Source organism: Orycteropus afer, unplaced genomic scaffold (assembly GCF_000298275.1).
Source record: "Orycteropus afer afer isolate SDZICR_OR568_19922 unplaced genomic scaffold, OryAfe1.0 scaffold00456, whole genome shotgun sequence".
Lineage (NCBI taxonomy): Eukaryota > Metazoa > Chordata > Mammalia > Tubulidentata > Orycteropodidae > Orycteropus > Orycteropus afer.
The window spans coordinates 22,392-37,605 of record NW_006922043.1 but is presented as its reverse complement, the minus strand read 5'-3'; the positions used below and the strand labels follow the sequence as shown (position 1 = coordinate 37,605).

The 15,214-nt window shown below is 49.7% G+C and overlaps 2 protein-coding genes across 2 annotated transcripts in view; one reads left to right on the top strand and one right to left on the bottom strand.

Annotated features, from left to right (window-relative positions):
• Positions 1–1,029: 1,029 nt before the first annotated feature.
• Positions 1,030–4,785, top strand: PPP1R26 (protein phosphatase 1 regulatory subunit 26). Its single transcript, XM_007954320.1, has one exon. It carries the CDS (start codon positions 1,030–1,032, stop codon positions 4,783–4,785), a length of 3,756 nt encoding a protein of 1,251 aa, XP_007952511.1.
• Positions 4,786–11,139: 6,354 nt separating this feature from the next.
• Positions 11,140–15,214, bottom strand: part of CUNH9orf116 (chromosome unknown C9orf116 homolog) — a 5,276-nt gene continuing 1,201 nt past the window's right edge. Inside the window, exons 2-3 of the mRNA XM_007954288.1 lie at positions 13,685–13,763; positions 11,140–11,328 (exon numbers count right to left, since the gene is read on the bottom strand). Coding sequence (XP_007952479.1) covers positions 11,140–11,328; positions 13,685–13,763 — 268 coding nt within the window. The remainder of the gene's footprint in view (positions 11,329–13,684; positions 13,764–15,214) is intronic.

Below are 15,214 nucleotides of genomic sequence, written 5' to 3'. Positions count from 1 at the left end.
ATACGGACCTGGCGGTCTACTTCTGAAAAAACTGGCCAGTGAAAACCTTATGGATAGCAGTGGAACATTGTCTGATACAGTGCTGGCAAATGAGCCAACAGCAATTGTGAGGACGGCACAGGACGGTGTTTTATTCTGGAATTGTGTAAACAGCAATTGTGAGGACGGCAGTGTTTTATTTTGTAAATACAGTCACTATGAGTCTGAACCAACTCATCCACACCTAACAACATCTGCTGTTTACGAGGTTAATAATACTCACGATTTGTTCTTAACAGTTGACTTCCAAGGCTCATGTAAATGTGTTCTATAATTTTTTTAGTTCTGTGGAGGCCATTTGAATAATGGCCACAGCCAGGCAAGTGTACATGGCCCCTAACCAGTAAAAGCCGCTCCTCCGTTGTATGTCTCCACTTCTGTCTCCAAAGGGGACTTTGTGGGGGGATTGTGGGCTTTTGTGGGGTCTTAGAACTCAAGAATGAGCAAGACACACCCCTGAATGATAGTGTCAGAGCTGTTGTCAGGGATGATGGCAAGGTCATTGTGACTGAATATACTTGTTCTCAGGGTAAGCTCTTCCAGACTTTGGCTTTGGGCCTTTAAATTGGTGATATTCTGTTGGCCCAAAACAATTTGTTAACCATATTTCTCTGGTGGAGTAGTGGATAAGGCATTTGGCTGCATACCAGAAGGTCGGCTGTTCAAACCCACCAGTTGCTCTGCAGGAAGAAGATGAGGCAATCTGCTTCTGTAAAGATTTATAGTTTTAGAAATCCATTGGGGGTTACCATGAGTCAAATTCAGCTTGATGGCAGTGGGTTTGGTTTTTATTTTTTCAGCGTCTGAATTAGATCTCTCGTTTTCATTCTGGCAGTCAGAAAGCCTTAAGAAGACAGCCCAGGTGTGCCGTGCCTTCGCTGCCGTGTGCAATGTTAACTCAGCAGCTACGTTCTAGGCCACATCATACCAATGTGCTTTTTTCTCCTCCCAGGATGTGAAGCGGGCAGGAATGTAAAAGAACCCGCTAGGATGTTCCTCATGAACGTACCTCCTGTGCTTGCTCTCCAGTCAAAATGGGAGGCCTTCGGCCCGTCGGGAAGCTTTAGGTTTCCTGGGTGCTTCTCAGAGTCCACAGAGGGCGTGGCAAGGGCAGCGGTCAGCACCAAGGTACAGATGGTCATCAGCACGCTGCAGAGCGACAGAGCCACCTTGGGCATGAGCAATGAGCACACCACACGGAAAAGCCACCGGGGAGAGCGATGCCGTGACACCAGGCTTGCCTCCAACCCAGCTGTGCCCAAGGAACAGCCCACCTTCACTGCCTGTGCCTTCACTGCTGACTTCAACCCCACGGTAGAGGAGGCAGCTGTGGACTTTGGCCCTCTGGCGCTGGATTCAGACAGCGATGACTCTGTGGACCGCGACATTGAGGAAGCAATCCAGGAGTATCTGAAGGCCAAGAGCAGCAGGGCCCAGCCCATGTCCAGTGGCTCCCAGCCTATGCCCAGTGTGGCCCTGCCTTCAGGGGCTACAGAGGGTAGCAGCAGAGGTAAGCCAGAGCCACCCCAGAACAGCACCATGACTGCTCTGTGTCCTGCAAAACCCAGAGCAGACAACACAGTGGCAGGAGGTGTCCCTGACAGCCACACAGGGGCCCGTGAAAACCGGGGCCCTGCCTCCCCTGTGAGTGTAAGCAGTGATGACTCTTTCGAGCAGAGTATACAGGCGGAAATAGAGCAGTTTCTGAATGAAAAGAAGCAACATGAAATCCAAAAGTGTGATGCTTCTGTGGACAAAAAGCCAGACCCAGGTGAAATCTCAGCAAGATTGGCATTACAGTCCAGCAAAGAGCCGGCCACGAGGGTGCATCGCCAGGACACAGTGGGTGCCGGCAAGGAGTTTGTTTTCCGAAAACAGAAGACGAGTGTACAGCCCAGAGGCCTCAAGGCTAAAGTCACCATCGAGACAGAGGCCTTGAGCAACACCAAACCAGCAGCCCCCAAGGCAGCCAGTTACCACCTTTCGGACACAACTCAGAACAAAGGGGGCACTAAGAAAATTATAGGTGCTGGGCGGAGGGGGAAGCAGGCCAAGAGTGCGGCCCTGGTGTCCATTGCATCCGACTCCAGCAGTGATGATGGCATTGAGGAAGCCATTCAGCTCTACCAGCTGGAGAAAACCAGGAAAGAGGCCAGTGGGGATGCTCCACAGAGAGGCCAGCTCAGAGAGGACCAAGGGCCTGACTCTTCTGCCAGCAACACAAGCACCTCCACAAAAAGTGCCTTTCCTGAAACCCACCGGAAAACTGCAAGCAAGAAAAAGCTGGCGACCACAAAAGCCATGGAGGTTGACCCACATGCCCTTGATTCCAGCTATCCCACCGGTCCCCCGAAGGAAACCAAAGCTTCTCCGCAGCTGGGAGACACAGGTGCCAAGGGTGAGTGTGCAGACCAGGCCTCATGCCGGGCAGACACTTCCGCTGAGCTGATGTGCGCTGAGGCCATTCTGGACATTTCCAAGACCATCCTGCCAGTGCCCTCAGGGGCTAGTGCCCGGACTCTGCACACAAGCCCACTCTTCTATGCCCCCAGTGTGCCTTCCCGCTCTGATGGGGACAGCAGCTCTGTGGACAGCGATGACAGCATTGAGCAGGAAATTCGGACGTTTTTGGCCCTTAAGGCACAATCGGGGAGCTTGCTGGCCCAAGCTGAAAACCACCCACCCCCTGCATGGAGCCCACGGTTGTCACCTGGGCCCAACAGCCAGGCCGGTGGCCCACTTTCTAAGACACTGGATGTGCCTCTGAGCTGCAAAAGGAAACACAGAGGTAGTGGCAGCACTGCAAAACCATCAGCACTGAAGAAAAGTAAGGAGGTGGCGAAGGAGGATTCCCAGGATGCTGATCACTGCCACGGGAGTACTCAGCCTGGTCATGAGGGGTGGGACATTCCCAGCCAGGGGAGAGCTGGTGAGGCAGCTGAGGCTGAGGCCAGGAGCCAGCCTCTTCCCTCCAAGGCGGCTGGGCCTGGGGACGAGCTTGTGGCCTCAGATGTGAGAGGTGGCATGTCACACAGCCATGGCCAGGTGGATGAGGCAAGGGGTGTAGGTGAGAAGGGGAGCTCTGACGACAAGAGCAGCTCATTGGATAGTGATGAGGACTTGGACACTGCCATCAAGGACTTGCTCAGATCCAAACGCAAACTCAAAAGGAGGTGCAGGGAGCCACGAGCTGCCACGTGCAAGAAGAGAGTCCGCTTCAGCACCACTGAGACACAGGGTCTGGAGACAGGGAGCAGCTTCCAGAAAGACTGGAGAAACAAGAGCCCATGTTTGTTGAAAAGTTGCCTCTCAAAATCCAGAAAGGACAGCAGAGAGATCACAGTGAGGAGACCTGGGGTGGGTGACGGTATCGAAAGCACAGTGGAGAGCGTGCGGACAGATGGCACTAGCAGTGGGGATCCTCCCCTGTCTTTCCAGCTGAGGAAAAAGGCTCCAGAGGGAAGTTTGTTCTGCAATGAATTGGAAGTCAATGAAAACTCGAGCTCCACCTCGAGTCCCATCTCTCTATCTGATGACAGCAGCTCAGTAGACAGTGATGACAGCATCGAGCTGGAGATTCGTAAGTTTCTGGCCGAGAAGGCCAAGGAATCTATGAACTGCACAGATATTCATGGTGGCGGCCCCCTCACTCCCAGAGCAGGGGGCCTTCCCAGGCCAGAGCCACTGGGCAGAAAGGAGTCAGCGGTGGCCCCTACGCCTGGTGTGTGCACATGGACCCCAAGGAGCCGGGCAGCCTCCCAGCTGGCCGAGGGGCCCAGGAGCACAGAGAGAGCCACTGGGGGGCAGAGCATGGCCAGAGTCTTCAGCCAGGGTGCCAAGGGCCTCCCTGCTGCCCAGGCCCCATGTGAGCCAGCGCCACCCAAGAACGCCAGTGGGACGTTGTCTGCCAAAGGGTCCCCCATAAGCAAGAGAAACGCTTATGGCAGCAAAGACCAGAATCAGAGAGGGGTTGAGCCTACTGCTGTGGAAAGTGCTTTTCAGCAGCTACCCAGTGGTGCCATAGCTGGAGCAGAGGATGAGAGCACCAGCGCCTTCCAAGTGAGCCGCCAGAGCCTCAGCTTGCTGACCCCGAGCCCCGGGGCAGAGAGGGAGAGTCGTGTGCTCCTCAGCGGTCAGCCTCAAGCTGATTCTGCTAGCCCATGGAGTGACTTTGCCCAACAGAGCAGGCTCCAGAGCACATGGGCACTGCACCCGGATGCAGCATGGAAAGGGGGCTTCGGGACCGAGAGAGATAGTGGTGCTGAGGGGCCGGCTAAGTGCCCATCTGGCCTGGCACTGGACTCCAAGAAGAGCCTGCCCTTTGCAGGCTTTGCCCCACTGCTTTCCACTCAGCTCTTCCATTTTGGGAAGAGCGTTTCCTGGGGGGGAGAGCAGGCCAGCCTCTTCAGCCCCCGTCTAGGCCTGCCGCTGCAGGGGCCCTCCTTCTCGGCCTTCCGGGAAGTCCCACTGGGCCCCAGCCCTGTGTTTGGAAGCTCCCACCTGCTGGTAAAGAAGGAAGGCGGGCACTGGCAGAGCAGGAAGTCGCCAGTTGGCCTTGGGCTACCTGACAGGAGGATCTCAGGGTCAGAGGAGAACGTTCTAGACCTGAGGTACAGACGCAGGGCTGTCGATAGAGATGATGAGGACCAGGAGGCCCTGGGCAGCGATGCCAGTGACTTCAGTGACACCTCTATGGAGGACGGCAGTGGCAGTGGGGTGGTGAAGGGTAACGTCCTCCAGCTTTGAGTACACGGCCACATCTAGACAGCAGTGAGCATGTGTGTATCCGTGCGTGTGTGTTGATCATGCCTATGGTTATCGGGCAGCCAGGCATGCTGTAAGACCCCATCTATAAGTACTCTAACATGGAATTAAGTTTTTATTTAACAGGCATGTCCTGGCAAATGTGGGTTTTGTAGCTTTTTGTAAATTATTTAAAGTGCTGTGAAAAATATTTTTGGAAAACACAGTCATCAGATTTTGTAGGGCACTCCCCACTGCACAAGCCTCAGATAAGCCAGCGCTGGTTCCCACCATCACAGCCAGGTTTGGAGATGAAAACTGGCTGGTGAGAATGGCCGCTTGCGCCCCTGGCTCCAGCCATTCGGATCCTTTCCCCAAGAGGAGCCCTGAAGTATCCCAAGTACTCTGCTGGGTTGCTCACTGGACAGCACTTTGTATTCTGAAAACTGCAGTCCAAGCCTTGGCTGGGCAAAGTGTTCCAAAGCACAAAGGCCCATGCAGATGAAGGGCCGTCCTGCTGCAGGAGAGACCCTGCTCAGTCTCAGAGAGGCCCCAACTCGCTCTGTGGCGTGGCCTTCTGAAGCCTGTATGTTTCATGTCTAATCTTGTTCGGTGACTAGATGGTTATTCAGACTCAATAAACTTCTTTTTATACGGGGGCAACTCCTCTTCATTTTCAATTATGGTTCTAAAAGGTAATGACAACACGCACATTTTATTTTTCCTGATTTGCGCAGCCAAGTGAGCACTGTTCTAGTGGCTTTGCAGTCCTAGCCCTGGGCACTTGAGCACTGCCTCTGCTCCAAGCGCCCCATGCCCTCCAGGACCTGCAGCAAGTCAGAGAGGCACCCAACAACAAAGCAAACACTGGTGGTTTTCAGGGCTGGCCTCCGTGTGGCAGAGCAGGAAGGACTGCTGCTTACTGTGAGCAAATTGAAGCCATGGCTGCTGGTGCTTAGATCAGGCAGTAGGTATTTGAGCAGAGGATGCTGCCTTCAACGTTAGGAGAAAATACTGGTGCCCTGTGCTGCCTTCTCTGAGGCCCCCATGGTGCCCATGCCCACTCGAAAAAAGCAACTATGTCACACAGCCCTGGGCATTAGGGGTTACATTTGTGTTGTACTTGTCCCATGAACATCCACTGGTTGAGTCCAACCACCCAATGTTGTGGTTTCATGGGGATGGGCTTGCTGTATGTCGTTCACCCCAGGTTTTCACAGGCACTCACTTTGCCCAGACATGAGTATCTGCTGTTGTCCAGAGTCACTGTCAGCTTTGTCAAAGCTGTGACAGACTCTGTGGCTCATGTTACTGTCTGGTGCCCACCTGGTGTGTGTGGCACCATCCTGTCACACACACATTCACTCAAGTGCTTCCAGGAAAAGCAATCCTATGTAACCTGTGCTTTAGATTCTATTTAATTTTTAAAAGAGGACTTTTAACATTCAGACAGAGAAGACAACATGTTTTTTTATGTAGGAACCATCCTTTTGATACTAATAAACCAAGAACTGTTCATGAATCGGGTTACAGTCTGTCCTCTCCACATGTGGCATGGACTTAAGAATCTACGACTGCCCGCCCCTGTGTGGAGGGGAAGACACACTGTTGGTGCTACCACGCACTGCTCCATCTGCTCTGTCCCAGGACAGCCACTTCTCCAGTTGCCCCCCCAAAACTGGGAACTCTCACATTCTCCTCTGCCTGCCTCCACCATTCTGCACCCCTGTACCATCCCCCACAGCCTGGGGTTCCACTGCAGTGTAGCCTCCCAGAAGTCTGAGAGGAGACACCTGCAGACACGGCTGCCGGCTCCACTCGGCATGTTTCCTTGGCACACGTGTGCAGTTCTCTGTGCTCGCTGACATGTGAGGACTGTTGGTATAAAGTGACCGTGTGTCATTCATGGGCTAAGGAAGGGAATCCTGGACCCTGTGTTCCACTGTAGGAAACATTCTGGTTTATTCTTGGTTTGTCCTTTGTGGGGTGTCCGTGTTGACATGGGCTCTGAGACTGCCAGGTGTCCCAGTGCCTGGACTGCGTGTGCCTCCCATTGAGAGCTCCTCCCTGATGCATGCAGTGTCCAACTCTGTGGCCATGAGGAGGGAGCTGCGTCTTTGCACAGCCATTGGGTTGGGACTGCAGCTAGAAACGTGGGCTGAGGGCCCTTTGGGGTGTCTCAACCTGGAAGCACCCATTTGGTATTATCTGGCAGTCGCCTCCAACCTAGGTTCTCTTGTCAGTAGTTTTCCTTCACCCTTCTCTCTTGCTTTCAGCAATAATTTGGTAGCTTTAAGAATCAGATGGAAGGGTTATTCCCTTTGCAGATTCCTTGTTTCCACAGACATGACAGATGCCTGATTGTGCATGTGTATCTGGAATTGCCCATGTGTCACAGATGAAACTTGTCTCCTCACCCTTATTTGGCTCTCGCTGGGGCTGGGGCCTCAGAACAGAGGAGATGGAACCCTTACTTCTTGTTTGTTTGGGTTGCAGTTCCCTGGCCTCTGCCCAACAGGTTCCTGAATGGCAAGAGCAGTGGGGACAGGTGAGCGCATCCCTGGAGCGATGGCTGCTGTGTGCCTTGCAGGTCTGTCAGGCAGTGTGGCCATGTGCCAGTGTTCCTGAGCTGCTACGTGAGACAGTAGGTGTGTCCCCCTCTTGTGGAATCAAGTGGAATGGGCTGCTACACCAAGCTCTTTCAAAGTCTGTAACCATTCTCACTCTGTGTGGGTGGGGAGTGGGTAGGGCCATGCCTGGGCTAGGGCTTCAGTTCATGTCATGCAAAATGGGGAAGGGGCGAGGCCTGATCGAAGAGGTATCTTGGGCTGCGTGGCAGGCCTTCCTGTGGTCACAGTGTCTGTGCAGAATACCACTGTCCAGAAGTCCCAGGGGAATGGCCTCATTCACATGTGAAAGCTGAACAATGAGTAAGGAAGAGTGAAGGAGAATTGATGCTTTTGAATTATGGTGTTGGTGAATATTGAATATATCATGGACTGCCAGAAGAATGAACAAATCTTGTCTTGGAAGACGTACAGCTAGAATACTCCTTAGAAGAGAATGATGAGACTTCATCTCCTACTTTGGTCATGTTATCAGGAGGGAGCAGTCCCTGGAGAAGGATATCATGGTCAGCAAAAAAGGGGAAAACCCTCCACAAGATGGATTGACAGAGTGGCTGCAACAATGGGCTCAAACAGCAATTGTGAGGATGGCACAGGATGGGCAGTGTTTCATTCTGTTGTACGTGGGATTGCTATGAGTTGGAACCAACTGGATGGCACCTAACAACAAGGGAATGGGCTGAGGGTGGGGGAAGGGACAAAGGCCCAGTGGTTGATGTTGGATGCTTCTTCACACACACCCTGATAGAGGGCAGTTCTTTGTGCGGGGACAAGGATGAGTCTACCTTTATTGTCTCTGTAGCTCTAAATTTGAACAGACAGCTATCAGGATTTCCTGAGATGCAGGTGCATTAGAAAATCAGGCAATAAACATAATAGAAACATGATATTAATACAAATTAAATTTTATAAATATAATGTACAATGTATTGCTTCTTTGATCCCTCACCTCCAATTAATTAAAGGGCCTATTTAGAGGGAAACAGCACAAACCCCAAGCCAAAACCTGCACATCACAGCCAGGTGTTTTCCCAGGTGTGGCTGTTCTGTGTAGGAGTGTATTATATTGTGAAATTTTTGTGGCTTCTAGCATTTTGAATGCTGGGCACAGATTTTTTTTTTTTTCCTCAATGCCAGTGTATTTTACGATGTGTTTGAAACCCTTTTATTCTAATCAATTAAAAGATAAAAGGTCCTCAGAAAGAACATAAGGCAATCTACTTCCATAGTGTTAACACCTCAGAAACCCAAGGAAGGGTCACTATGAGTCAGATCCAACACAATGGCAGTGAGTTGAGTTTACTATCATAAAAATACATTCTTCTCCTATTCAATTAGAACAGCTGATCTCAACTCCTTTTCCTTCTCACCACAATTCCTAAGGATTTCAGTTTGGGAAAAAGTTAAAAAGACGAAAGTTCTTGAAATTTATAATCACTGGAGTCCCTATGAAGGAGCCCTGCTGATGCAGTGATTAAAGCATTCAGCTGCTCACCAAAAGGTGGTGGCTGGGACCCACAAGCCACTCCGTGGGAGAAAAATGAGGCAATCTTCCATTAAGATTGACAGTCTTGGAAACCCTGTGGGGTGGTTTTACTGTGTCCTCTAGAGGTACTGAGTTGGCATCAACTCAGTGGCCATGGATTTGGTTGAAGTCCTGTGTAACTTGTACAAACAAGGAGGAAGTTAAGGTCCTATCTTAAAGGTTAGAAGCTGAGGATCTCACACCTCCCAGGATACCTCCAAGGTGGGTTCAGCCTGGGAACTGTCGGGTATGACTGCTAGACCCTCATGTCCTCATAGACATAGAGGTATGATCTGCCTCACTCAGATGTGAAGGTCAGGTGAGGTGCTCGTGCCCAAGCCCTTTGAAAACCATCAAACAGCTGTCAAGTGGAGAGGCACCCAGCCACCTGGGGCTCACAGAGCCTCAGGTACCAGAAGGCAGGATGTGGGCATCAGGAGCCTGGGCCAGGCATTACTGAGCTTTCAGGTGATGGACATGGATATTCTCTGACAGGTATTTCTGTTTTTCATCTTTCCAGATAAAACAGTCTGAATTTAACTCATTAGCAATGGTCACAGAACTAGATTACAGTAGATGACCAATCAAAGCATTCCCATACCTCAGAATTACCTCCCTGTCTGTCTGTCCAAGTCAGCTCTGGTGATACTGCCAGTCAGGAGTGGGCATTTGCCCCAGTTCTATCTGCCTAGCTTAGATGAAGCTGTCTTGGATACACCACCACCAAGTCTTAGGTAGGGGAAAAAACTATTTTTGCTGGTAGCTTACCATGCTCTGACTTCTAACCTGCGTTTCAGAATCAGCCGTTGAGGAAGGAGGAATTGTTCTTTTCAGTATGTTTAGAAACTGAACAAAATGGTTCGTTTTATATTTCAGTAGAGGATAGAGGGTTGTTACCATCAGCACCTGGTATTTTAATGAAGGGCTGTAAAAATTAAGTGTTCAGTGTGGTGCCTGGAGTCCCCACCGGTATTCACACTGAGGAAAAAGACAACATGTAGGCTTGGTCCCGGGTTCAGCTTTGTATCTTTTTTCTTATGAAATTTATTGATTTTCTGTGGAAACTTTTTGTTCCATATTGGACATTAATAATGTTGCCAAAATGTTTACTTTTGTTATTAATAATAAAAAGTTTATAATGAAGAAATAACCAGCATGGTGTTTAATTTCTTCCCAAATGCATGAGTATAATCTCTTCAGATAAAGATCTCTGTAAACAGGATGTCATCAATGGTTTTTGAAAAATCATTTCTTATCTCTTGACTTCTCAGTTGTCTAGATTGCCTCTCTTGAGCTTTTGTTGCTCACAGAGGAGGGAAAACAATCTCCATCTGAGAGCCAGCTCCTGTCACAGGATGTTTTTTTCCTACTGAGGACTTTCTAACTCATAGAATTTAGGATGGTATAGAGACAAAAATTCATATAATGTCACTACCCTTGCCTTAGGAAAATGCAAGTGGTTCCCTGGCTGCTTTTTTTTAAAAAAAAAAGAAAAAAAAAAAAAAAACACTTTTTATTGAAATTTAAAAATAAACACAAAGTAGAACCCCTGTTTGGCATCATCGCCCAACAGTGAGTGCATTTGCTCTGGCTCTCCCCCACCCTATCCTTGTGTCTGGAGGGGAATCACGTGTAAGTCTACCTGCCTGCACCTGCTCTTGACCAGGCCCGGTACTGACACCTCCCCACCTGCTTCAGTGTGGAGCTGCCCCTGGGCTCTACTCTCCTCACTAGAAGTGATGGTGGATGGTGGCAAGACACTGCTGCCCTGTCTACACTCACCTTCCTGCTGTGGCTTTGTGGTGTTTACACAGATTTGGGCCAGGAGGCTCTATGATAAAACACCTGCTCCATAACTTGTCATGCAGATGAAAATGGCTCCCAAATAAAGGCATGATGGCATTATCCATGCATTCCTGGCACCCAGGATGCCTACAGCCTTGCTTCTTGGTTACAGATGTCAGATGAGTCTGGGAATACAGTATGTGGCAATGATTTTAATTGGAAGTCACGTCATGCACCTCTTTTCCATGTCCATCTTACATGTAAAATAAAACAAGCAGGAGATACAACCCTGCTTCCCATTTCTCTATGCAGGGAGGAAGATCAGGCTCAGGCAAGCAGGGAAGGCTAGACCATTACAACGACCAAATGACGAGGCCCAGGGGGTGGCAATCCTCTGGCTTGCTGCTGCCTCCGTGCCCCTTAGTTGCAGATGGATGGCTTGTTTGGGTTGTAGCTGGGGTGGAAGTTGAGGCGGTCACAGGGGGTGATGTAGTTATCTGGGCCTGTCACAAAACTCTTTTCCATGCAGACATTCAAGGTATTGTTCCGGTACATCCCAAAGGCTGCAAGTCCTTGAGAAAATTTGCTTGAAGTAGGGTAAAATACTTTCTGGAAGCAAAAAGGAAGAATATGATGAATGAGGCATGATTCTGCTCAATCAGTTGCTTGAGATTTAGGGGGGAAAAAAAATTGTAACAAATGTCATCATCAGTCACAGAAAAGCCAGGGTGGCCAAACACCAGAGTCTGCCCAAGACTGTCCACGTGTATGCCTGATGTCTTGGCATGATTATTTGTGGTGGTGGCGGTGTCAGCTGCCATGAAGTTGACCCCAACCTCATGCAACCTCATGCACAATGGAATAAAACACTGCCTGGTCTTACACCATCCCCATGATCAGTTGCCATTCAGTCCATTGTGGTCCACAGGGTTTTCACTGGCTGATTTTCATAAATAGATTGCCAGGCCTTTCTTTCTAGTCCATCTTAGTCTGGAAGCTTTGCTGAAACCTGTTCAGCATCACAGCAACATGCAAGCCTTCACTGACAGACGAGTGGTAGCTGTACATGAGGTGCACTGGCCAGGAGTTGAACCTGGGTCTCCCACATGGAAGGGGAGAATTCTACCAGAGTCACCACTGCCTCATATGATTATTAGTAGTTCCTCCTTTCACTTTCAGAAGGCCACTTGGACGTGACATTTACATACTCTTGATGTGATTATGAGCATTAACTTAGGGGGTCAGGCCTGCAGCAATCCCTGGTTCTGTTTTTGCCAGCTGTGTTACTCTGGGCAAGTCACTGGACCTCTCTGAACTTCAGTTTTGTCTTCTGTGGAGTAGAAAGAATATCTACATCAGTGTCCTTTGACTTTGACTGTGTATTAGAATCATTTGTAGACTTCTCCCAGCAGAAAAGTCTGGGGAGAGGCTGCCCTTGGAGTAGTGTCAAGTATGTGCCAAAGAGTGCAGAATGAAGCACGGCCATGGTCGTGCGTGTGTACAAGCACGCAGGGCCAGGAATGATTCTAGCACTGTTAGGTGACCTTGATGTTTCTGAGGCAAGGGGCCTGGACAGGTACTGTGTCCTTAGACCACCACGGTCCCAAATAGAACATGTGATGTTTTGATTCCGTGGCAGGAACCAAGTGCAAAAAGACATGGCTACAGTCTCTTCTTAAAGTGGAAAGCACCTTGGTTTCCTGTTCCCACATGAGAAGTAAACACTCATGGCATCTAGGCCCTATACTTGGTCAAGAAACTGGACATCAGACCTCAGATAAAGCAGGCAGTTAAGATACAGGTGACACCTATTCCCAACCTGCCCCCAAACTCTGTGCTGCTGATGTCAGCAATTGGATCAGCAATATGAATGTTTTCCTCAACTGTTTCTTATGAACACGAAAACAGCTATGCCTGTGAGTCAGCCAGTGCATTGGTCTTCTTAGAAATCCCTGATCCTGAAAGAAAATGCAGAATCATTTGATTCCAGGAGAGTGACTCTCAAGGACTCTAGAAATGTTTTAGATAAATGATCTCTTCATTAAGAAGCCCTTGTGATACAACAATTGGGCTCTCGGCTGCTAACTGAAAAGTTGGCAGTTCAAACCTACCAGAAACTCCATGGGAGAAAGACTTGGCAATCTGCTTCTATAAAGATGACAGCCTAGGAAGCCCTATGGGGCAGTTCTACTCTGTCACATGGGGTAATTATGAGTCGGAATTGACTGCATGGCACCTAACAATGACAACAATTTATTCACCACAAAAGCTCTTTTACCCATGCAAAGCAACTGAATGGGCAATTATCCAGATCTTTAAATGATGTATTTGGAAGGAAAAAAACAACATTCTCATCCCAAAAATGGTTGAGCCCACCATCCCGGGCATCCAGTGATGCTTACATTGGTCCATCTGACCCTGCACCCAGACCCAGCAGAGGCGTCCAGGGCTGTCCTAGTGTGAGGTTAGTCTCAAAGTAGCCTAGCTCTCCCAGATGGGCTCAGACCTCTGAAGTCCACCACTGTGCCTTCTGCCACGTGTGCTTTTCAGCTGCAGCTGAACTATGCTTCTTCATGTCATTATCTCAGGAAGTGAATTGGTAATTCCACAAATAAAATAGTTCTTTATTTATTTTCCTCAAAGCTTACCGCCTCAGTTACAAGAGATGGTTTTGGGCACGTGTGTACATGTAAATGGGGACCAGGGCCATCCTTTTTGGCCTTGTGGGGATCTTGTAGCAAGTCTACACTCAGCTTTCTCATCCTTTAAAACATTTTATTAGTAGATTCATTCATTAGATTCTCCTCTGCCTTGTTCCAAAAGGATTGGAAGGGAGATGCCTCCCCTTGCCTCAGTAATTTTTGGCCTCTGGGCCCATCCCCAACTCCCCCCGCCCCCAGCTCCAACAGGATGTTGCTGCAGGGTCCCAAGTTTCTTGCACCCTCCCCCCATGCTCCCCACTCACCGGCATCTCATGGACAGTGGGGGCGTGGCCTCCGTAAGCCTGGTTGCTGGTTCTATACATGGAGGCAGGCTCCCTGGTCCTGTGAGATGAGAAATACATTTGATTTTCCATTGATTTCTTCAAGCTCTATCCTAGTCACAGTCTTCAAGTGTTTGCCTGATGGAGCTTCACTGGAAACACCCCAAGGAGAGAGCAATGTGCCCAGGCAGGCAATGCCCTATGAATGTGGTTCCCTGTATCCAGGGCTGACCTAATGGACAGTGGTAGCCCCTCTGACTTCTGCTCCCCACTGCCCTGCTCTTTCCCATGGCAGCCAAAGCCCCAAAAGGCATTGTTATCCATCAAACTGTGTCCCCTAAAAGGATATACTGAAGTCCAGTGAACATGACCTCGTTTGGAAACAAGGTCTCCGAAGACGTGATCAGTTTAGGTGAACATGAGCTCATGCCTGAGTGGTGTCCTAACAAAAGAGGAGAAGGAACACAGAGAGAAAGGCAGAGAGAAGACAGTCATAGGAGGATGTATCTGCAAGTCAAGGAACACCAAGAAGTGCCTGGGGCTTCCAGAAGCTAAGGGAGACAGGAAGACCTTACCCTAGAGCCCCCTCGAGAGCCCAGCCCCGGAGGCTCTAAATTTGGGCTCCCAGCTACCAGAACTGTGACACAATAAATATGTGTTCTTTAAAGGCACCCGCTGTGCGTGACATGGTTACAGCAATCCCAGGAAAGTGTCCAACCCCCAACCTGACAAACTGAGCCTCCAGGGGTCCATGACCCTGGGGCTCTGGCTGAAGGGGCTTCTGAGCCCCACCAGGCAGAGGCCATGCCTCCACCAGTGCCAAACAGGAAGGAAGCCTGACTGAAATTTGCAGTATCCATGCTATCTGCAGGGATTGCATTCAGAGAGCACAGTGCATAGTAATTACAGCATCCTGGGCAAGTTAGTATCTTCCTACATCTTGTCTCAACTGGGAAATGAAAACAGAGACCTTGCTCTACAGGATTGTTAAGGGGTTAAGTGATGGAGGGCAGGGCCTCCCAGTAATTGATGCCTAATATTATGTATTAGGGAAGAAAGTCCTAGCAATCTACTTCAGAGAATCACAACAGAGCATTGTCCAACTCCTTTGCTTTAGATACAACATCAGGAGGGATCAATTGCTAGAGGAGGACATTGCATTTGGTGAAGGAGAGGGCCAGTGAGGGTGACCCTTGGTAAGATGGATGGTACCACAGCTGCAACGAGGGAGCTTGTGAGGATGATGCAGGTCCCAGCAACCTTCTATTCTGTTGCACACAAGGTTGCCATGAGTTGGAGTCAACTAAACAGCAGCTCCCTATCATTCAATGGAGCGTTCAGGGCACTGCAATAGCAGTGGTTTTTTCAACAGTCCCAAGATAGAAAGCATTTGCAGGTGAGGCATCTGTGGCTAAAGAGGAGAGCAGAATGGCTCCGGGTCGCAGAATGGTGGCCTTTGGACCAGATCTGCACTAACCAAGGCCCACCCCATGTATAGTTTTTTTTTTTTTT

Coding starts and splice junctions, on each gene's coding strand:
- PPP1R26 (XM_007954320.1), top strand. CDS start 1,030: ATGTTCCTCATGAACGTACCTCCTGTGCTTGCTCTCCAGTCAAAATGG.